The sequence below is a fragment of the Mobula birostris genome, chromosome 12 (assembly GCF_030028105.1).
Source record: "Mobula birostris isolate sMobBir1 chromosome 12, sMobBir1.hap1, whole genome shotgun sequence".
NCBI classification, from domain to species: Eukaryota; Metazoa; Chordata; class Chondrichthyes; order Myliobatiformes; family Myliobatidae; genus Mobula; species Mobula birostris.
The window spans coordinates 93,936,498-93,960,419 of NC_092381.1; the positions used below are offsets into that span (position 1 = coordinate 93,936,498).

Genomic DNA, 23,922 nt, shown 5'->3' on the forward strand with positions numbered 1-23,922 from the left:
GCGCTGACATGGATGACGTGTACGTAATGACCTCGCATGCATTCAAGCTCAACAGAGGGCGTGACAGGGAATGAGGAAGGGTGCAGCTGACTCATATGGCCAAATCATATTGTTTCCTGGTGGCCTGGTAGCACATGCTGGTTGGGGACCGCTGTCCTAGGTGATGGGGTTCCTCAATGATGCATGGTGCCTTTTTGAGACATTGTTCTTTGAAGATGTTTTAGATGTTGGGGAGGCTAGTGCCCATGATGGAGTGACTGAGTTCACAACTTTCTGCACCTTATTCTGAACAGTTAGAATGTTTTCAATGGTATATCTATAGAAATTTGCAAGTGTCTTTGGTGACACACCAAAACTCCACAAACTCCTAATGAAATATATATGCTATTGTGCCTTCTTTGTAACTGCATTGACATGCTGGGCACAGGATAGATCCTCAGAGACATTGACACCCAGGAACTTGAAATTGCTGTCCCTTTCCATTATGGATCCCTTGATGAGAACTGGTGTGTGTAACTATTGTTCCTGAACCTGATGGGTGGGACCTTAGGATGCTGTTCCTCCTACGCGATGGCAGTAGTGAGAAGAGAGCATGGTCAAGATGAATGTTGCCTGGACCTTGCTGTTTTAAACACTCTTATCATTTGCAAATATTCATTCCTGAGGGAAGAGTTTTGAAGTAGTTGATTTGATGCAGGGCCCTGGAGAAGATGCTTTGGTTGAGGTTGTTGAGTTATTTTGTGGAGAAAAAATACAGCATCTTTAATTCTGCTTCCTGCAACCTCAGCAATTCTAATTTGCTACTTCCTTCAATTTTGCCATAGTTCCTTGATCATGTCTTGATCAAACGCTGTTTTAATGTTAAAGCAGTCACACTCAACTTGCTCCTGGAATTCTTTTTTTTTTGCCCATGTTAGGTCTATGTCTTTGCAGTGCCTAAATGCAGCTGCAATAAACAAATTATTACTGAAATTTGGAATCTTTCACCCAATCCATTATTTGGTTGAGTCTAGTCTCATTGAGCAATAATTGGTCACAGAGGAATTTTTCTTTTTATTGTAGACAGGAACGGAAGGCAGTTACACATCAGAATCAGATCAAGTTTAATATCACCAGCATACATCGTGGATTTGTCTTGCGACAGCAGTACAATGCAATACATAGTAATAGAAAAAATGTGAATTACTATATATATGGCAGAGGGGAAGAAACTGTTCCTGAATTGTTGAGTGTGTGCCTTCTGTACCTCCTTCCTGACGGCAGCAGTGAGAACAAGGCTGACCTGGCTGATGGGGTCCTTAAGAATGGAAGTTGTCTTTTTGAGGCATCACTCCTTGAAGATGCCCTCATTTAATTGTTTTAAAAAATAACAGCTTTGCTGCAATTCACAGAGCATAAGATTTGATCCAGGATATTGGAGGGTTTATGTTTTTCTTCGATATTTTGCAGAGTTGACTCTTTATTCCTTTCTGACCTGCTGACTTCCTTAAGCATTTTGTGTGTGTTACTTTGGATTTCCAGCATCTGCAGAATCTCTTGTGTTTAATATATATATTAATGTTTAATCTCTTGTGAACACACACACACACACACACACATATGTATATCTTTCTTTTGGAAACATAACAGAACTGAATATTCTGTAATATATTTAACCCAATACTCATGAGAAGCATCAACTTGGTCTGTTGGTCTGGAAAGCATAATTTTCGATCACCCAAATGTAGTTCAGCAACAATTTGTAACATACCAATAATACTGTCACAATTCTCCACAGATCTGCTTCACATTGGCCGAGTAGTGGTACCCGATAGATCCTCAGAAAGTCAAAAGTTAAGTAACATATCATAGAACAGGAAAGTTAAACTTTGGGAAGATTATAGTCACAGTCTTTGTCTCCCCATTTCTGCCGCCCATTCCTGCTTCAGTTATTAAAGGCTTTCAGTTATTTTCCTCAATCAAACTGACTGTTCTGGTGTCCTGGACTATATTTCCTCTTCTCTTTATCCTGCAAATAATTCATTGCCTTCGCATAATCTTATGACCTTTGTCGTATCTATGTTGCCAATATCACCTTGCATACCTGAATTTTCAATATGTCTTCCATTTTTTAAATGAACTGAGAACTCCATTTGGTGTTCATTGCATTTCTTTGACTTACTGTGTCATCCCTTGTTTTCTCCCATTGTCCTGAACTTCCACTTGTTTATTTATTTTATTTAGAGATACAGCATGGTATCAGGCCCTTGGCCCAAGGATCACACGCTACCCAATTACACACATGTGACTAATTAACTTACTAACTGGTGCGAATATGGGAGGAAACCAGAGTACCTGGAGGAAATTAATGTGGTCACGAGGAGAAAGTACAAATTCCTTTCAGATAGTGGCAGAATTGAACTTAGGTTGTTGGTGCTGTAATAGTGTTATGCTAATAGCTACACTCTGTGTTGCTATCCATCTGTGAGCCTCCATATTCAATGGTTTAGCTTCCCTCATCTCCAAAGTACTGCAACCACCAACACAACCCTTCTCTTTCCAGATGGTTTCAACATTTTAATTAGACAGTTTCCTCTGCAATCCATTGTTATTGTATAAAGTTCTCTCCTTCTCAAATAAACACAGGAAATGAGCACCATTGTTTCTGCACGTCCCTTCCTGCAATCCAGGGCCCCAAACATTCCTTTCCAAAAAAACAGCACTTTATTTCAGTTGTTATTCTGCATTTGGTGATTGTAAAGTTGTCGCTTTATGAATGATGTGAATGGGATGCCTTTCCCAATGCTTCTCTTAGTCTGCAATGTGACCTTGAACTTCCAATTGCTTGTCACTTCAACCCCCTGACCGCATCTCATTTTGATCTCGTATACATTTTCTCCACCTCCACAAAAACACTTCCGTTGATCTAGCACTGTGGCAGCATTCTTGTCGTGACTTTCAGTTCAGCAATTTCACATTGTAACCAGTGCTCCCATTTTCTCATCAAGCACTATCAGTGTTTTTGCTAATACCCTGCATTCTTTGTCTGAAACAACAAAGCAAAAATTAGTGAGAAGATAGAGGATTGGGAAGTTTTTAAAAACCTACACAGAGTAACTAAAAAAATCTTTAGAAGGGAAAAAATGAAATATGAAAGCAAGCTAGCAAATAATATCAAAGTGGATGGAAAACTTTTTTCAAGTATTTAAAAATATAAGAGAAATAAGAGAGATAGGACGCTAGAAAATGAGGCGGGAGAAATAGTAATGGGGGACAAGGAGATGGCTGACAAACTAAATGAGCATTTTGTATTAGTCTTCACTGTGGAGGACACTAACAGTATGCCTGATGTTGTAGTGTGTGAAGGAAGAGAAGTGGGTGCAGTTACCATTACAAGAGAGAAGGTGCTCAAAAAGCTGAAAGACCTAAAGGTACATAAGTCACCTGGACCAGATGAACTGCATCCTAGGGTTCTGGAAGGGATAGCGTTAGAGATTGTGGTGGCAGTAGAAATGATCTTTCAGAAATTACTGGACTCTGGCATGGTGCCAGAGGACTGGAAAATTGCAAATGTCACTCCACTCTTTAAGAAAGGAGGAAGGCAGCAGAAAGGAAATCATAGACCAGTTAGCCTGACCTCAGTGGTTGGGAAGATGTTGGAGTCAATTTTTAAGGATGAGGTGATGGAGTACTTGGTGACACAGGACAAGATAGTACAAAATCAGCATGGTTTCCTTCAGGGAAAATCTTGCCTGAGGAATCTGTTGGAATTCTTTGAGGAGATTACAAGTAAGATAGATAAAGGGGATGTAGTGGATGTTGCATATTTGGACTTTCAGAAGGCCTATGACAAGGTGCCACATATGAGGCTGCTTACCAAGTTAAGAGCCCATGGTATTACAGGAAAGTTACTAACATGGTTAGATCATTGGCTGATTGGTAGGAGGCAGCAAGTGGGAATCAAAGGATCCTTTTCTGGTTGGCTGCCAGTGACTAGTGGTGTTCCACAGGGGTCGATGTTGGGATCAATTCCTTTTATATATAAATGATTTAGATTATGGAATTGGGACTTGGGAGTCCTTGTGCAGAACACCCTGAAGGTTAACTTGCAGGTTGAGTCAGTGGTGAGGAAGGCAAATGTCATGTTAGTATTTATTTCAAGAGATTTAGAATACAAGAGCAAGGATATGATGCTGAGGCTTTATAAGACACTGGTGAAGCCTCACCTTGAGTATTGTGAACAGTTTTGGGCCCTTCATCTTAGAAAAGACATGCTGGCATTGGAGGGGGTACAGAGGATGTTCACAGGGATAATTCCAGGAATGAACGGGTTATGAAGAACGTTTGATGGCTCTGGAATTCAGAAGGATGGGGGGGGGCGGATCTCATTGAAACCTTTTGAATGTTGAAAGGCCTAGACAGAGTAGATGTGGAAAGGATGTTTCCCATGGTGGGAGAGTCTAGGACAAGAGGGCACAGCCTCAGGATAGAGGAGCGCCCTTTCAAAACAGAGATGCGGAGAAATTTCTTTAGCCAAAGGGTGGTGAATTTGTGGAATTTGTTGCCATGTGCAGCTGTGGAGGCCAGGTGGTTGGGTGTATTTAAGGCAGAGGTTGATAGGTTCTAGATTGGACATGGCATCAAAGGTTACGGGGAGGAGGCTGGGATCTGGGGTTGAGGAGAAGGAGGAAAAGAAAGGATCAGCCATGATTGAATGGTGGAGTAGACTCGATGGGCCAGATGGCCCAATTCTGCTCCTATGTCTTATGGTTTTATGGTCTAAAACCTTTGATTTTAAATTCTATCATTATCCCTCAGGTGATTTTGATTTCTGCTGCCTTTCACTTTGCTGTAATCCAGATCGACGCAGGTCTTAACTTTTCATTTATTTCTGCCTTCCCAATCACCAACCCCACCCCCATGTTATAAACACTAAAAATTCTGATGGGAATCCAAAGCAACACACACAAAATGCTGGAGGAGCCCAGCATCCATGGAATTTAACTTACAGTCGATGTTTTGGGCCAGTTATATTTTAATATACTGTTGCATAAGGGACTTAAAGATGTTTTACTCTGTTGAAGTTCTGGCAAAAATGAAAATTAATAGGAAATAGCAGCTGCACTCAGATATTTCTTGTGTCTCCATTTTGCTGCCCCACTGTGAAGCCTCTTCAGCGTCAACATCTGGACTGTGAGGGTGCATACATCAGGATGTTCTTGATTGACTATAGCTCTGCATTCAAGGCCATCATCCCCTCAAAACTAATCAATAAGCTCCCTGATCTTGGCCACCATACCTCCTTGTACAACTGGATCCTCACTTGTCATCTCCTCCACAAATGGCAGGCAACACAAGGCTGTGCACTTGTCTTACTGCACTACTTGCTTTGTACCTATGATTGTGTGGCTAAGTACAGCTCCAATGCCATATTGAAGTTTGCTGCAACAACACCACTGTCGTTGGCTGCATCATCGATGGTGATGAATAAGCATACAGCAGGGAGATTGAAAATCTGGTTGAATGGTGCCACAACAACAACCTCTCACACAATGTGAGCAAAACCAAAGAGTTGGGTATTGACTACATGAAAAGGAAACCGCGAGTCCAAGAGCCAGTCCACATCAAGGGATCAGAGGTGTGGAGATGGCCAGTAGCTTGAAATTGCTCTACGTTATCATTTCAGAGGATCTGTCCAGAATCCAGCAGAGAAGTGCCATTATAAAGAGGGCACAATAACGTCTCTACTTTCTTAGAAGTTTGCGAAGATTTGGCACATCATCTAAAACTTTGCCAAACTTAGATAGATACGTAATGGAAAGTATCTTGACGGGCTACATCACGGCCTGGTATGGAAGTACCAATGCCTTTGAATGGAACAGTCTACGAAAAGTAGTGGATACAACCCAGTCCATCACAGCTAAAGCTCTCCCCACCGTTGAGCATATCAAGGAGTGCTGTCGCAGGAAAGTGGCATCCATCATGGATGACCCTCACCATCCAGCCCATGCTCTCTTCTCACTACCGCATCAGGAAGGAGGTACAAAAGCCTTGGGCTCTACACCACCACTTTCAGAAACAGTTATTACCACTTGACTGTCAGGCTCTGGAACCAGAGCGGATAACTTTATTCTCCTCGATACTGAACTGTTTCCACAATCTGTGGTCTCATTTTCAAACAACCTACAACTAGTGTTCTCAACATCTATTACTTATTATTATTAATTTGCTTTTTTAAAATTTGCACAGTTTGTCTTCTTTTGCACATTAGTTATTTGTCTGTCTTTATATGCAGTTTTCATTGATTCTATCGCGTTTCTTTGTGTTTACTGTGAATGCCCACAAGAAAATGAATCTTGGGGTAGTGTACAGTGACAAATACGTACTTTGATAATAAAATTACTTAATTTTGAACTTTACGGTTCCCCTTCTGTGATCTCTGCATCTCTTCTGTTTATCGATCACATGCTCACCTAGTCCCAGGGTACATATCTCCACTGCTATCTTGAGCCACATGCCCATTTCTGGACCTCCCAGTTTGATACTAGGAAGGATCCAAGGTATTTGCATTTATGGATACACTTCTCCCATCTTACCACGCCCCACCCCTTGCCTCTTACCACCCTCAACTCTCCCATACCCCTTTCCACTCCCCCCTCTTCCACTCCCCCTCTTCTACCCCCCACTCACCCGCTCACCAACCCCACACATACCCGCCCTCTCTCTCACACAGACAACCTCTCTGACCCCTCCCCCTCTGACCCGTCCCCTTCTGACCCCTCCCCCTTCCACCCACACGCCATCCCCACACACACCCGCCACTCCCACACCCACACCTCCTCTCCCACAAAACCACTCCCTCCTACAAAACCGCTCTCTCTCCCACAACCCCCTCCTCTCCCACAACCCCCTCCTCTCCCACAACCCCCTCCTCTCCCACAAACCCCCCTCTCTCCCACAAACCCCTTCTCTCCCACAAATCCCCTCTCTCACAACCCCCTCACCACAACCCCCTCTCCCAGATTACACCTCTCTCACATTACCCTCCCATCTCCCTCAAACCCCCTCCCTCTCTCTCCCACAAACCCCCTCTTCCTCCCTCCCACAATACCCCCCTACCCTCCCACAGCTCCCGCTCGCTCCCACAACCCCCACTGTCCCACAAACCCCCTCTCTCCCACACACACACCAACCCTCTCTCTCCCACAGACCTCCCTCTCTTTCCCACAACACCCCTCTAACACAACGCTCTCCTCCACACACCCTATCTCTCCCACAATCCCCTTTCCCACAATCCCCTTTCCCACAATCCCCTCTCCCACAAACCCCCCTCTCCCACAACCCCCCTCCCACAACCCCCCCTCCCACAACCCCCCCACAACCCCCCCACAACCCCCCCTCTTCCACAACCCCCCTTCCACAACCCCCCCTCTCCCACAACTCCCCCCTCCCACAACCCCCCTCCCACATCCCCACATCCCCCCTCCAACATCACCCTCCCATCTCCCACAAACCCCCCTCTCTCCCTCAAACCCCCTCCCTCTCTCCCACAAACCCCCTCTCCCTCCTCTCCCACAAACCCCCTCTCTCCCACAAACTCCCCTCTCTCTCCCACAAACTCCCCTCTCTCTCCCACAAACCCCCTCCTCTCCCACAACCCCTCCCTCTCTCTCCCACAACCCCCCTCCCTCTCCCACAACCCCCTCCCTTTCTCTCCCACAACCCCTCACCCTCCCACAACACCCCTCTACCACAACACAGACCCCCACACATGCCCCACACACCCCATCTCTCCCACAACCCCCCCACAAACACTTACCCTCCCACAAACACCCCTCTGTCCCTCAAACCCATTCTCCCTCCCTCCCTCCCACAACCCCCGCTGTCCCACAAACTCCCTCTCCCTCCCTCCCACAACACCTCCCACCCTCCCACAGCCCCCGCTCGCTCCCACAACCCCCATTGTCCCACAAACCCCCTCTCTCTCCCACACACACATCCACCCCCTACTACACACACTCCCCTTTCTCCCACATCCCCCCTCTCTTTCACCCCCTTTCTCCCACACACCCCTACTCTTTTTCACCAACCTTTCTCCCACACACCCCTTCTCTTTCACCCCTTTCTCCCACATGCCCCCTCTCCTTCACCCGCTTTCTCCCACACACTCCCCCTCTCTTCCTCACCATTTCAGTTGCTGCAGATTCTTCTCTCCTATTCCAGCAGTGGGTGCTCATGTCTCATCATTTTCAGCATGTTCAACCACACGAGCACCAAATGAGCTGAAACAATAAGCGTTTGGTTACTGCCCAAACTGAGGAATGATTTTGAGCATTGAGTGAGAAAATGATGCTAACTGAAAAGATAATGATTTTTTGTCTCCCTACACTATGCTGCCTGTAGTACTGACAGATGTGAGCAATGCAGGTACCATTTTTCACACAAAACAATGGTAGTGTATCAGGAAGCTATTCCTTAGATATTTATTTACAAATGCTGCAGCTTAGCACAGGGTATTAACTGTTTTTGGAAGTTCTTCAATTTTTAACTCTTTTCTGTTAATGTATCGTCAAAACATTTGCGATTCTTTGAACCCAAGTACAGAATTAATGACGTCTGTCCTTCATAATGTCTTCCTTATCCAAAACAAAATAGTATTTTCGGATGTAGTTCTTTGTAAGTACATTCCAAGTAAATTGAACATCCCACATAATTCTAAGGTGATGTTTTCATTGGTTGGAATTGGAAATTGTGAGGTATTGGATAGATATTGAACAGCAGTGTTATTAATGTTCAAAGCTCAAAGTAAACTTGCTATCAAAAGTACATCTGTGTCATCATATACAACCCTGAGATTCATTTTCTTGAGGACATACTCAATAGATTCATAGATTATTAACTGTAACAGAATCAATGAAAGACCACACCAACTTGGGAATTCAACTGATGGGCAAAAGATGACAAACTGCGCAAATACAAAAAGAAAGAAATAATAATAAATAAGCAGTAGATATCAAGAACATGAGATGAAGAATCCTTCAAAGTGAGTCTATTGGTTGTGGAAAATAATCAATGAGGGGCCAAGGGAAGTTGAGGGGTTTAAATATGGCAGGGGGATGGGAACCAGTGTGATAGAGCTGAGGATGAGCCAGCAGGTTAACTAGTAGATGATGGATGTAACATCATGTAAGGAAGGATAAACCAATGATTGGATACAAATGCAGACAGAATGGGAGACTTACATTGTACCACAGAGCTGAATTCAAAAGGGGCGAAGAATGCAGGGCTGAAAGTGCTCTATTTAAATGCACGTAGCATTGGAAATAAGGTGGACGAACATGTGATACATTTAGAAGTCGGTCGGTATGATGTTGTGGGCATCACTGAGTTGTGGCTGATAGAAGGCCATAGTTAGGAGCTTAACGTCAAAGGATATGCTTTGTATTGAAAGGACAGTCAGGAAGGCATAGGCGGTGGTGTGGCTCTGTTAGTAAGAGATGGAATTACATCTTGAGAAAGAGGTGGCATGAGGTCAGAGAATGTTGAATCTTTGTGAGTAGAGTTAAGAAACTGCAAGCATAAAAAAAACCATTATGGGAATCATATATAGACCCCCAAATAGTAGTGAAGATTTGAGGTTAAAATTGCAAAGGGTGCTGGAAAAGGCATGTAATAAGGGTCATGACACAAGTATAATGGGGGATTTCAATATGCATGGGGATTGGGAAATTCTGGTTGGTGTCAGATCACGAGAGAGGGAATTTGTTGTATGTCTATGAGATGTCTTTAGAGCAGCTTGTGCCTCAGCCTACTCAGGGAAAGGCTATCTTAGATTGGGTGTTGTATAATAGCCCAGATCTTATTATTGAGCTTAATGTAAAGGAACCCTTAGCAGACAATGATCATAATATGGTTGAATTCGTATTGCAATTTGAGAGGGAGAAGCATAAGTCACAAATACTGCAATGGAATAAAGGGAATTACAGAGGCATGAGAAAGGAGCTTGCCCAGGTTGATTGGAGGAGGATACTGGCCGGGAAGATGACAGAGCAGAGATGGCTGAAGTTTCTGTGAATAGTTCACAGGACGCAGGATAGATATGTCCCACAGAAGAAATTGTTCTCAAGTGTCAGGGGTAGGCCGCTGTGGTTGACAAGGGAAGTTAAGGACTGCATAAAAGCCAAGGAAAGGGTATATAAGGTAGCAAAAGTGAGTGGGAAGTTGGCTGATTGGGGAAGCTTTTAAAATCCAACAAAAGGCAACTAAAATGGCTATAAGAAGGGAAAAGATTAAATATGAGGGGAAACTAACCAATAATATAAAGCAGGATACCAAAAGTTTTTTCAGTTATATAAAGAGTAAAAGGGAGGTGATAGTTGATATTGGACCACTGGAAAATGATGCTGGTGAGGTCGTAATGGGGGACAAAGAAATGGCAAATGAACTCAATTGACTTTGCCTGAGTCTTCACTGTGGAAGACACTAGCGATGCGCCAGTGGTCTTTGAGTGTCAGGGAGCAGGAGAGAGTGCCATTGCTATTACTAAGGAAAATGTGCTCGGCAAACTGAAAGGTCTTAAGGTGGATAAGTCACCTGGGACAGGTGGATTACATCCCAGAGTCCTGAGAGAGGTTGCTGAAGAGATAACAGATGCATTAATCATGATCTTTCAAGAATCACTTGATTCTCCAATAGTCCCGGAGGACTGGAAGATTGCCAATGTCACTCCACTCTTTAAGAAGGGAGGAAGGCAAAAGAAAAGAAATCATAGGCCAGTTAGGCTAACCTCAGTGGTTGGGGAAAGTGTGGGAGTCTATTATTAAGGATAATGTTTCAAGGTACTTGGAGACTAATGATAAAATAAGTCAAAGTCAGCATGGCTTCTAGAATATAGAACATAGATATCTACAGCACATTACAGGCCCTTCGGCCCACAATGTCGTGCCAACCATGTAACCTACTCTAGAAACTGCCTAAATTTCCCTACTGCATAACCCTCTATTTTTCTAAGCTCCATGTACCTGTCTAAGAGTCTCTTAAAAGACCCCATTGGATACGCCTCCCACCACCATTGCTGGCAGTGCATTCCATGCACCACCACTCTGTATGTGGAAAAACTTACCCCTGACCTGCCCTGTGTACCTACTTCTAAGCACCTTAAAACTATGCCCCCTTGTATTAGCCACTTCAGCCCTGGGAAAAAAACCTCTGGCTATCCACACGATCAATGCTTCTCATCACGTTATACACTTATATCAAGTCACCTCTCATCCTCCGTTGCTCCAAAGGAAAAAAGGCCAAGTTCACTCAGCCTATTTTCATAAGGCATCCCCTCCAATCTAGGCAACATCCTTGTAAATCTCCTCTGCACTCTCTCTATAATATCCACATCCTTCCTGTGGGGAGGTGACCAGAACTGAACACACTACTCCAAGTGGGGTCTAACTAAGGTCCTATACAGTTGTAACATTACCTCACATCTCTTGACTCTATCCCACAGTTGATGAAGGCCAACACACCATACACCTTCTTAACAACACTGACAACCTGTGCAGCAGCTTTGAGTCTCCTATGGACATGAACCCCAAGACAGATTTCTCTGATCCTCCACACTGACAAGAGTCTTACCATTAATATTATATTCTGTCTTAAAATTTGACCTACCAGAATGAACCACTTCACCCTTGTCTGGGTGGAACACCATCTGCCAATTCTCAGCCCAGTTCTGCATTCTATCGATGCCCCACTGTAACCTCTGACACCCCTCTAGACTATCCACAGCACCCCCAACCATTGTGTCATCAGCAACCATTGTGTCATCAGCAAACCCACCCTTCTACTACTTCATCCAGGTCATTTATAATAATCACAAAGAGGAGGGGTCCCAGAACAGATCCCTGCGGGACATCACTGGTCATCGACCTCCATGCAGAATATGAACCATCTACAGCCACTCTTGGCCTTCTGTGGACAAGCCAATTCTGGATCCACAAAGCAAGGTTTCCTTTGATTCCATGCCTCATTACTTTTTGAATGAGCTTTGTATGGGGAACTTTATCAATTGCCTTACTGAAATTCATATACAGCACAGCCACTGCTTTATCTTCATCAATGTGTTTTGTTACATCCTCAAAGAGTTCATTCAGGCTTGTAAGACATGACCTGCCCTTGACAAAGCCATGCTGACTATCCCTAATCAGATTATGTCTATCTTAATATATATTAATGACTTGGATGAGGGAATTAAATGCAGCATCTCCAAGTTTGCGGATGACACAAAGCTGGGTGGCAGTGTTAGCTGTGAGGAGGATGCTAAGAGGATGCAGAGTGACTTGGATAGGTTGGGTGAGTGGGCAAATTCATGGCAGATGCAATTTAATGTGGATAAATGTGAAGTTATCCACTTTGGTGGCATAAATAGGAAAACAGATTATTATCTGAATGGTGGCCGATTAGGAAAAGGGGAGGTGCAACGAGACCTGGGTGTCATTACAGCAGGCGGTGAAAAAGGCGAATGGTATGCTGGCATTTATAGCGAGAGGATTCAAGTACAGGAGCAGGGAGGTACTACTGCAGTTGTACAAGGCCTTGGTGAGACCACACCTGGAGTATTGTGTGCAGTTTTGGTCCCCTAATCTGAGGAAAGACATCCTTGCCATAGAGGGAGTACAAAGAAGGTTCACCAGATTGATTCCTGGGATGGCAGGACTTTCATATCAAGAAAGACTGGATGAACTGGGCTTGTACTCATTGGAATTTAGAAGATTGAGGGGGGATCTGATTGAAACGTATAAAATCCTAAAGGGATTGGACAGGCTAGATGCAGGAAGATTGTTCCCGATGTTGGGGAAGTCCAGAACAAAGGGTCACAGTTTGAGAATAAAGGGGAAGCCTTTTAGGACCGAGATTAGGAAAAACTTCTTCACTCAGAGAGTGGTGAATCTGTGGAATTCTCTGCCACAGGAAACAGTTGAGGCCAGTTCATTGGCTATATTTAAGAGGGAGTTAGATATGGCCCTTGTGGCTAAAGGGATCAGGGGGTATGGAGGGAAGGCTGGGGCGGGGTTCTGAGTTGGATGATCAGCCATGATCATAATAAATGGCGGTGCAGGCTCGAAGGGCCGAATGGCCTACTCCACCTATTTTCTATGTTTCTATGTTTAATACTCATAGATCCTACCTCTCAGGATCTTCTCCAATAACTTGCCTACCACTGAAGTAAGACTAACAGGTATATAATTTCCTGGGTTATCCCTACTCCCTTTCTTGAACAAGGGAATGACATTTGCAACCCTCCAATTCTCCAGTACTTCTCCCGTCCCTATTGATGAAACAACGATCATCACCAGCAGTCTCCTCCCTCACTTCCTAAGGTAACCTGTGGTATATCTCGTCTGGTCCTGGCGACTTATCTAACTTAATGCTTTTCAAAAGCTCCAGCACATCCTCTTTCTTAATATCTATATGCTCAAGCGTTTTAGTCTGCTGTGGATTTGTGTAAAGGAAAATCTTGCCTGACAAATCTGTTGGAGTTTTTCGAGGAAGTAACAAGCAGGATGGACAAAGGAGAGGCAGTGGATGACATTTACTTGGATTTTCAGAAGGCATTTGATACAGTGCCACACATGAGGCTGCTTAACAAGATAAAATCCTGTGGTGCTACAGGGAAGATACTGGTATGGATAGAGGAATGGCTGACAGGCAGGAGCCAGCAAGTGGGAATAAAAGGGGCTTTTTCTGGTTGGCTGCTGGTGACTAGTGGTATTCCTCAGGGGTCGGTATTAGGACCACTACTTTTCACATTGTTTGTCAATGATTTAGATAATGGAATTGATGGCTTTGTGGCAAAGTTTGCAGATGATACAAAGATAGGTGGAGGGGTAGGTAGTGCTGAAGAAGCAACGTGATTGTAGCAGGATTTAAACAAGTTGGAAGAATAGGCAAAAAAGTGGCAGATGGAGTACAGTGTTGGGAAATGTATGATGATGCATCTTGGTAAAAGGAACAATAGTGCATAGGGATCAGATGTGCAGAGGGACTTAGGATCCTCGTGCAAGACTCCCAGAAGGTTAACTTACAGGTAGAGCCCATGGTAAAGAAGGCAAATGCAATGCTGCTATTTATTTAAATGAGAATGGAATATAAAAAGAAGGATATAACGCTAAGGCTTTATAAGACACTAGTCAGGCTGCACTTGGAGTGTTATCAACAGTTTTGGGCCCGATATCGCAGAAAGGATGTGTTGTCATTGGAGAGTCCAGAGGAGGTTCTTGAGGATGATTCCAGGAATGAAGGGCTTAACATATGAGGAACTTTGGGCCTGTACTCACTGGAATTTAGAAGAATGCGGGGGGAATCTCACTGAAACCTACTGAATATTGAAAAGACTAGATAGGGTGGCTTTGGAGAGGATGTTTCCTCTGGTGGGGGTATCCAGAACTAGAGGGCACAGTCTCAGAATTGAAGGGTGACCTCTTAGAACAGAGGTAAGGAGGAATTTTTTTTAGCCAGAGAGTTGTGAATCTGTGAAATGCTCTGCCACAGACTGTGGTGGAGGTTAAGTCTGTGGGTATATTTACGGTGGAAGTTGATTGTTTCCTGATTGGTCAGGGCATCAAAGGATATGGTGAGAAGCAGGTGTATGGGGTTGAGTGGGATCCGGGATCTACCATGATGGAATGGCGGAGCAGACTTGATGAGCTGAATGGCCTAATTCTGCTCCTGTATCTTATAGTCTCATGGAGTGGAGTTGTCCCCTTTAGTTCAAGAGCCTGATGGTTGCTATTTCTGAACCTTGTGGTGTGAGTCCTTTACCTTCGTCCTGATGGCAGCAGCGAGAAAAGAGCATAACCTGGCTGGTGGAGGTGCCTGATGATGGAAGCTGCTTTCCTGAGATAGTGTTTCATGTAGATGTGTTCGGAGGTGGGGAGGGCTTCACACATGCTGGACTGGGTGTATCCACTACTTTTTGTAGAATTTTCCATTCAAAGGAATTGGTGTTTCCACACTAGGATGTGATGCAGCCAGTCAGTATACTCTCTACTATACATCTATAGTAGTGAAAAGTTTAGATGTCATGCCAAATCTTTGCAAACTCCTGAGGAAGGAAAGGTGCTGCTGTGCTTTCTTCATAATTGCACTAATGTGCTGGGCCCAGGACAGGACCTCCGAAATGATAATACTGAGGAATTTAAAGTTGCTGACCCTTTCCACCTCTGATCTTCCGATGAAGACTGGCTCATGGACTGTTGGCTCCCTTCTTCTGAAGTCAGTAACCAGCTCTTTAGTCTTGCTGACATTGAGTAAGAGGTTATTGTTATGGCACCACCTAGCCAGATTTTCATTCTTTCTCCTATATGCTGATGCGTCACAACCTTTGATTCAGTTTATGGCAGTAGTGTTTTCAACAAATTTGAATTTGGCATTGGAGTTGTGCTTAGCCACATAGTCATAAGTGTAAAGCGAGTTGAGCAGGGGGCTAAGCACACAGCCCTGTGGTGCACGTGTGCTGATGGTGATTGAGGAGACGATGTTACCAATCTGAACTGACTGGGATCTGCAAGTGAGGAAATCAAAGATCCAATTGCACAGGAGGTATTGTGGCTAAGGTTTAGGAATTTATTCATGAGTTTTGAAGGGATGATGGTAATGAATGCTGAGCTGATGTATGATTGGAAAAAGGTCTCTTTGCCAAGTAGTAGTTGTTTTAGTGTAATAATTTCTGCCAAAAGGCTTTTCATCTCCAACCATCAATACCCTGCATTACTGAGAGAGCTGATTGTTAACACCAAAGAATTATGAGCTTCAAGTAAATTACAGAAATTTAAAAAAATAACAGCAATGTGTTTTATGCATCAATAAGCGTTAGCCAAGTCTCATAAACAGGAGAAAGTCTGTAGATGCTGAAAATCCAAGCCATGCACCAAATGCTGGAGGAACTCAGCAGGCAGGCAGCATCTATGGAAAAGAGAAAATAGTCAATGTTTCGGGCCAAGACGCTGGAGTTCTGCAGTATTTTGTATGTGTAGCCAAATCTCATAGTCAAGCAACTGCTATTTTCGCGTAGACTTTTCATGTATCACTCCTCTTTTACAACTGTTTGATGAACTGGTACACTTCACAGCCAATAAAGAGCTTTGATGTGTGATCTCCACTGTGATGTGGGGAATGCAGCCAGTTTGCCCCATCATGAGGCCCCCTCAATCAACTATGATATTGGGCAGAGGAGAGAAATATTGGTTTCAGCTGTTAGAACTCTCAAATTGGTATCTGGGGGAACTAATAGAATTGAAGAATACAAAAATCCAAACAGGAGATATTTTAGTGAATTTAAGACCATTACAACTTAAGAGGTAGTAGTCTTTAATTATTCAGATCATTCTCTATTTTACTACTGAAATCAATATAAAAATGAATTTTGCATTATATGCCAAAAATCCACCTCTGTGCAGGTTTATGATTTCATTTTTTTGTTAATTATAGAATCATTGCTGTTTGAAGAGCTGAATGATTCCAGCAACATGTTTGAAGCTTTGAAGAACAATCCATTTGTAAGTACTAATAATTCATCCTGTCCTTAGCTACAGATGAGTTGAGCTGTTTGGTTGTTCACACTGTGGTGAAAACTTTCCTCTTAGCTAGTTAATTTAAAGAGAAACACTACTGGGATGATTGTTAACCAGAGGACATGCATTTGTGATAATTGGTCTGCTGTTTATCAAATTACGGTATTGCTTTGCACTGTTGTAACTATATGTTATAATTATGTGGTTTTGTCAGTTTTAGTCTTGGTTTGTCCTGTGTTTCTCGTGATATCATTCTGGAGGAACATCGTATTATTTTTTAATGCATGCATTTCTAAATGACAATAAACGAGGACTGAGTGTCCTCATAATCTAAAAAAAATGAAATTCCACTACCTGAATAATTAGAAGCACAAGTTCAAAGTACATTTATTATTATTGTACGCAGTGTACAACCCTGAGATTCATCTTCTCCACAGACAGCCATGAAACAAAGAAAACCATGGAATGTGTTCAAAGAAAAACATCAACTCCCTCCCGTGCAAAAAAAATCACAAAAACGGCAACAAGAACATCAACCCCATTCAAATGCAGGAACCTCCCCTTGGAAGCAGTGAGCGAGAGAGAGGGAGAAAGACCATCACATACCAAAACCTTCTGCTGGCAGCAGTGAGTGAGAGGGCGTTTAACACTCACTTGCCTTTCGTACTTGTCTCGATGTTTCAGTCTTCCTCAACACTTTTAATTGGCAAGATCAATGAGAAATGGAGATGATCATGGTTTCTAAGTTTCTTGGCCTCAAGGCTGCTTGCCTCCCGGAACTTCTTGGGGATAGCAAAACACCAGATTGCTTAATCGGCCTGAAAACAAACTAGATCACAGGCTCCAACAGTACCAGAACCATATTGTTATAAGAGTGCTGAGCCCCCTTCTGTACTTTCTTTTCACCTATGACTGCGTTCCTGTACATGGTTCTAGCTCCATAACCAAGTTCGCAGACGACTCTTGGTCCCTGAACTCCTCCATCCTGATCAAAAACGCGCAATAGCGCCTTTATTTCCTGTGGAGCATGAAGAAAGCTCACCTCTGTCCCAGGATACTGACAGACTTTTACCGCTGTACCATTGAGAGCATATTCACCAACTGTATCTTAGTGTGGTATGGCAATTGTCCTGTATCAGACTGCAAAGCACTCCAGCGTGTGGTGAAAACTGCCCAGTGGATTATCGGCACCCAATTGCCCACCATTGAGAACACCTACCATAAACACTGCCTGGGCAGGGTGAAAAGCATTATCAGGGATGCATGTCACCCTAACCATGGACTTTTTACTCTCCTCCCATCCGGTAGGCGCTACAGGAGCCTCCGCTCCCGCACCAGCAGGCACAGGAAGAGCTTCTTTCCTGAGGCTGTGACACTGCTGAACCTCTCATCACAGCGCTAAGCAGTATTGCATCCGTATTGTACTGTCTCAGTACTTTTATATTTGTGTGCTGTGGCACTTTCTTTATTCGCAGTTATTTTGTAAGTAACACTACTCTTTGCATTTCTGGTCAGATGCTAAATGCATTTCATTGGCTTTGTATCTGTACTCGGCACAATGACAATAAAGTTGAATCTAATCTAATGTAATAATATGTAAAAGAAAAAGAAGACGTGAAAGAAATAGTCACCTGTGTTGAGGATGTTTGCTGCTGCCATCTTCTTCCAGATGTGATTGAAATATGCTGACATTTGAATGTGACTGAAAATGATGCCAATTTCATATAGCCTCAAAATTATGTTATGTTCTTCAACCAGAAATGGTTAACAGTTGTCAAACGCCAGGTATGGTTTATTCTCTCTGCTACGTTTCAAAGATTTCAAAGGTACATTTAATGTCAGAGAAATGTATACAATATACACCCTGAAATGCTTTTTCTTCACAACCATCCACGAAAACAGGGGAGTGCCCCCAACCCCCCCAGCTCCCCCCTCCCGTGTGTAAACGGCAGCAAGCAATGATTCCACCCTCCCTCCACTGGCAAAAAAAAGCATCAGCACCTGCCACCGAGCATTCACGTGTGAGCAAAGACACCGTCAGTCTCTATCTCTCTCTCTCTGTTTCTCTCTGCCCTCTCCCCCTCCCCCTCTCCACCTCTTCTCCCTCCCTCCCCTCCCCCCTCTCCCCCCCCTTCTCCCCCTCCCCCTCCCTCTCTCTCTCCCTCTCCCTAATAAGGGATGAAGGGGTGTCTCTGCTTCACAACGAGGGGGAGACATAACAAACAACTCACTGGTTTACGATGTTAAAAGTCTGTTGCGTCGCTTTTTCGAGCTCTGAGCCCAAAGATCTGGGCACACAGCCTTAGATCTTCCGACCCCCATGACACACCAATCTCCTGCCCGGACACTGACCTCCAATGACTCCGTCTCCAGAGCTATGAAATCTCAGACCTCCAAAGATGAGCGAAGCTCTTAAGCTGCGCCCTTGGCGTGCCGAATAACGGCCATTTGTGAAACCCCAAGAGCGGGTCCCATTCCTGCAAAGAATTGTAGTCAGCATGGAACTCCAGGCCAGGGTCTTCAAAAGAAAAATAGAAAAAAAGATGCAAGCAAAGGAGTCACCGTTAGGTGCCATTGATTCTCCTAAGCATTTTTGACAGCATGAAATAAAAGTCTCCTAGATTGTTCTGGGAGTACATGTCCATACCTCATTGAAATATAGAACAGAACATCTACAGCAAATTTCAGGCCCTCAGCCCATAATGTTGGTCTGGCCATGTAACCTACTCTAGAAGCTGCCTATAATTTCCCTACTGCATATCTATTTTTCTAAGCTCTATGTACATATCTGAGTCTCTTAAAAGACCATATTATATTCAGCTCTACCACCTTTGCTAGCAGTGCATTCCACACACCCATCACTGTCTGTGTGGAAAACTTGCCTCTGACTTCCCCTTGTACCTACTTCCAAGCACCTTAAAACTATGCCTCCTTTGTTAGCCATTTCAGCCCTGGGAAAAAACCTCTGACTCTCCACATGATCAATGCATCTCATTATCTTATACATCTCCATCAAGTCACCTCTCATCCTTCGTCGCTCCAAGGAGAAAAGGCCAAGTTCACTCAGCCTATTCTCATAAGGCATGCTCTCCAATCCAAGCAACATCCTTGTAAATCACCTCTGCACTCTCTCCATAGCATCCACATCCTTCCTGCAATGAGATGACCAAAAACTGAACACACTACTCCAAATGGGGTCTAACTAAGGTCTTGTATAGCTGTAACATTACCTCACGGCTCTTGAATTCAATCCACAGTTGATAATAGCCTTCTTAACAACACTGTCAACCTGTGCAGCAGCTTTGAGTGTCCTGTGGGCATGGATCACACTGCCAAGAGTCTTACCTTTAATATTATATTTTGTCTTCAAATTTGACCTACCAAAATGAACCACTTCACACTTATCTGGATTAAACTCCATCTGGCACTTCTCAGCCCAGTTCTGCATCCTATCAACGTCCCACTGTAACTTCTGACAATCCACAACACCCCCAACCTTTGTGTCATCAGCAAACTTACTAAGCCACCCTTCTACTTCTTCTTCCAGTTCATTTATAAAAATCTGTTGGAATTCTTTGTCTATTCTGCTGTTATTTTGTCAAAGGAGAGTCAGATGTTGTTTACCTGTATTTTCAGAAGACTTTGACAAGGTGCAGCTCATGAGGCTGCTTAACCAGAAAAGAGTCCATGATATTACAGGAAATATTCTAGCATGGATAGAAGGTTGGCTGACTGGCAGGAGACAAAGAGTGGGAATAAAGGGGGCCTTTTCTGGTTGACTGCTGGTGACTAGTGGTGTTATGCAGGCCTCTGTGTTGGGACCACTTCTTTTCACGTTATACCTCAATGATTTGGATGACAGAATTGATGGCTTTGTTGCTAAGTTTGCGGACAATATAAAAATAGGTGAAGGGACAGGTGGTGTTGAAGAAGCGGAGTCTGCAGAAGGATTTTGATAGATTAAGAGAATGGGAAAAGAAATGGCAGATGAAATACAGTGTAGAGAAGTATATGGTCATGCACTTTGGTAGAAGGAATAAAGACGTAGATGGTGTACTAAATGGGCAACATATTCAGAAATCCATAGTGCAAAGGGTCTTAGCTATCCGACTGCAGGATTCCCTAAAGGTTAACTTGCAGGTTAAGTCTGTAGTAATGAAGGCAAATGCAATGTTAGCATTAGGATCAGCATACAAAGGCAAAGTTGTAATTCAGATGCTTTTTAGATATTGATCAGACGGCATTTGAAATTTGGTCTCTTATCTAAGAAAGAATGTGCTGGCATTGAAGAGTTCAGAGGAGGTTCACGAGAAAGCTCCTGGGAAGGAAAGGGTTAACATATGAGGAGCGTTTGATGGCTCTGGGCTTGTACTCGCTGGAGTTTCGAAGAATAAGAGGCGGGGTCTCATTGAAATCAATCGAATATTGAAAGGCCTTGATAGAGTGGACGTGGACAGGATGTTTCCGATAGTGGGGTATGTCTTGGACCATGCGGCAGAGTCTCAGAATACAAGAATGCACCTTTAGGACAAAGGTGAGGATGAATTTTTTTTTTAGTCAGAGGGTGGAGAATCTGTGGAACTCACTGCCATGGATGGCTGAGGAGGTCAAGTCATTGAATATATTTCAACCGGAGGTTGATAGGCCTTTGATTAAAGGGTGTCAAACGTTGTGCGGAGGAGGCATAAGAATAGGGTTGAGAGATATAATAAATCAACCATGATGGAATAGCCAACAGGCCCAATTTTGCTCTTATACTCAGTGGCTACTTTATTCTGTACCTGTTGTATGTAAAAAAAAAAACACTGGTTTTATGTTCGTGGTCTTCTGCTGCTTTAGCCCATCCTCTTCAAGGTTTGATAAACTGTGCATTCAGGGATGCTCTTTTGCACACTACTATTTGAGTTAATGTCGCCTTCCTGTCAGCTTGAACCAATCTGGCCATTCACCTCTGACCTCTCTCATTTACAAGGTGTTTTTGCCCACAGAACTGCCGCTCTGGATGTTTTTTTGTTTTTTGCACCATTCTCCATAAACTCTAGAAACTGGCTGTGCTTGAAAATCCTAGGAGATCATTGGTTTCTGAGATACTCAAACCACTCCATCTGGCACCAACAGTTGTTCCACAGTCAAAGTGACCTAGATCACATTTCTTCCTCACTCTGATATCTGGTTAGGTTAACTGAACCTCTTGCGCCTGTCAGCATGCTTTTAAGCACTGAGTTGATGCCATGTGATTGACTGATTAGATATTTGCATTAACAAGCAGGTGTACCTAATAAAGTGGCCATTGACTGTGTGTCAAAGGTACATTTAATGGCAGAGAAATGTATACAATATACATCCTGAAATTCTTTTTCTTTGCAACCATCCACAAAAACAGAGGAGTGCCCCAAAGAGTGAATGACAGTTAAATGTTAGAACCCCAAAGCCTCCCCCCAGCTCCCCACTCCCACACATAAGCAGCAGCAATGCAACGATCCTCCCTTCCCCACTGGCAAAAAAAAAGCATCGGCACCCCTCACTGAGCACTCGTGTGCAGCAAAGCAACAGCAAAGACACAGACTTGCAGTACTCCAAATACTACTCGTTCACTCAGTATTCGACATACCACAGGCTCTCTCTCTCTCTAAAAAGGGAAGAAGAGATGTCTCCGTTTCACAGCGTGAGGGGAGACATAACAAACAACTCGCTGGTTTATGATGTTAAAAGTCCATTGTGTTGCTTTTTCTGAGCTCTGTGCCCAAAGAACTTGGGTTTTGTGTTGTGTAATGAGCCAGATTTGATAAGGAAACTCAAAATAAAGGAGCTATTCGGAGGTAGTGACCATAATATGATAAGTTTTAACCTACAATTTGAGATGGAGAAGGGAAAATCGGAAGTGTCAGTATTACAGTTGAACAAAGGGGACTGTGGACCCATGAGGGAGGAGCTGGCCAAAGTTGACTGGAAAGATAACCTAGCAGGGATGACAGTGGAACAACAATGGCAGGTATTTCTGGGAATAATACAGAAGGTGCAGGATCAGTTCATTCCAAAGAGGAAGAAAGATTCTAAGGGGAGTAAGGGGCGACCGTGGATGACAAGGGAAGTCAAGGACAGTGTAAAAACAAAAGAGAGGAAGTATAACATAGCAAGGATGAGTGGGAAGCCAGAGGATTGGGAGACTTTTAAGGAGCGACAGAAGATAACTCAAAAGGCAATATGGGGGGGAAAGATGAGGTACGAAGGTAAGCTAGCCAAGAATATAAAGGAGGATAGTAAAAGCTTCTTTAAGTATGTGAAGAGGGAAAAATTAGTTAAGACCAAAGTTGAGCCTTTGAAGACAGAAACGGGTGAAATTATTATGGGGAACAAGGAAATGGCAGACGAGCTTAACAGGTACTTTGGATCTGTCTTCACTAGGGAAGACACAAACAATCTCCCAGATGTAACAATGGCCAGAGGACCTAGGGTAATGGAGGAACTGAAGGAAATTTGCATTAGGCAGAAAATGGTGTTGGGTAAACTGATGGGACTGAAGAGTGATAAATCCCCAGGGCCTGATGGTCTGCATCCCAGGGTACTTAAGGAGGTGGCTCTAGAAATCGTGGATGCATTGGTAATCATTTTCCAATGTTCTATAGATTCAGGATCAGTTCCTGAGGATTGGAGGGTAGCTAATGTTATCCCACTTTTTAAGAAAGGAGGGAGAGAGAAAATAGGCAATTATAGACCAGTTAGTCTGACATCAGTGGTGGGCAAGATGCTGGAGTCAATTATAAAAAATGAAATAGTGGCATATTTGGATAGTAGTAGCAGGATAGGTCCGAGTCAGCATGGATTTACGAAGGGGAAATCATGCTTGACTAATCTTCTGGAATTTTTTGAGGATGTAACTATGAAAATGGACATGGGAAAGCCAGTGGGTGTAGTGTACCTGGACTTTCAGAAAGCCTTTGATAAGGTCCCACATAGGAGATTAGTGGGCAAAATTAGAGCACGTGGTATTGGGGGTAGGGTACTGACATGGATAGAAAATTGGTTGGCAGACAGGAAACAAAGAGTTGGGATTAACGGGTCCTTTTCAGAATGGCAGGCAGTGACTAGTGGGGTACTGCAAGGCTCTGTGCTGGGACCGTAGCTATTTACAATATACACTAATGATTTAGATGAAGGGATGAAAGGTAACATTAGCAAACTCGCAGATGACACAAAGCTGGGTAACAGTGTGAAATGTGAGCAGGATGTTATGAGAATACAGGGTGACTTGGACATCTTGGGTGAGTGGGCAAATGCAGTTCAATGTGGATAAATGTGAGGTTATCCACTTTGGTGGCAAGAACAGGAAGGCAGATTACTATCTGAATGGTGTCAACTTAGGAAAAGGGGAAGTACA

At 43.6% G+C, this 23,922-nt stretch overlaps 1 protein-coding gene across 3 annotated transcripts in view; it reads left to right on the forward strand.

The window, feature by feature from the left end:
* Positions 1-23,922, forward strand: part of atf6 (activating transcription factor 6) — a 420,957-nt gene that overhangs the window by 24,528 nt on the left and 372,507 nt on the right. For all 3 annotated transcript variants that reach the window (XM_072274311.1, XM_072274312.1, XM_072274313.1), the window contains exon 2: positions 16,462-16,529. In XM_072274311.1, the coding sequence (XP_072130412.1) occupies positions 16,462-16,529 (68 nt within the window). The remainder of the gene's footprint in view (positions 1-16,461; positions 16,530-23,922) is intronic.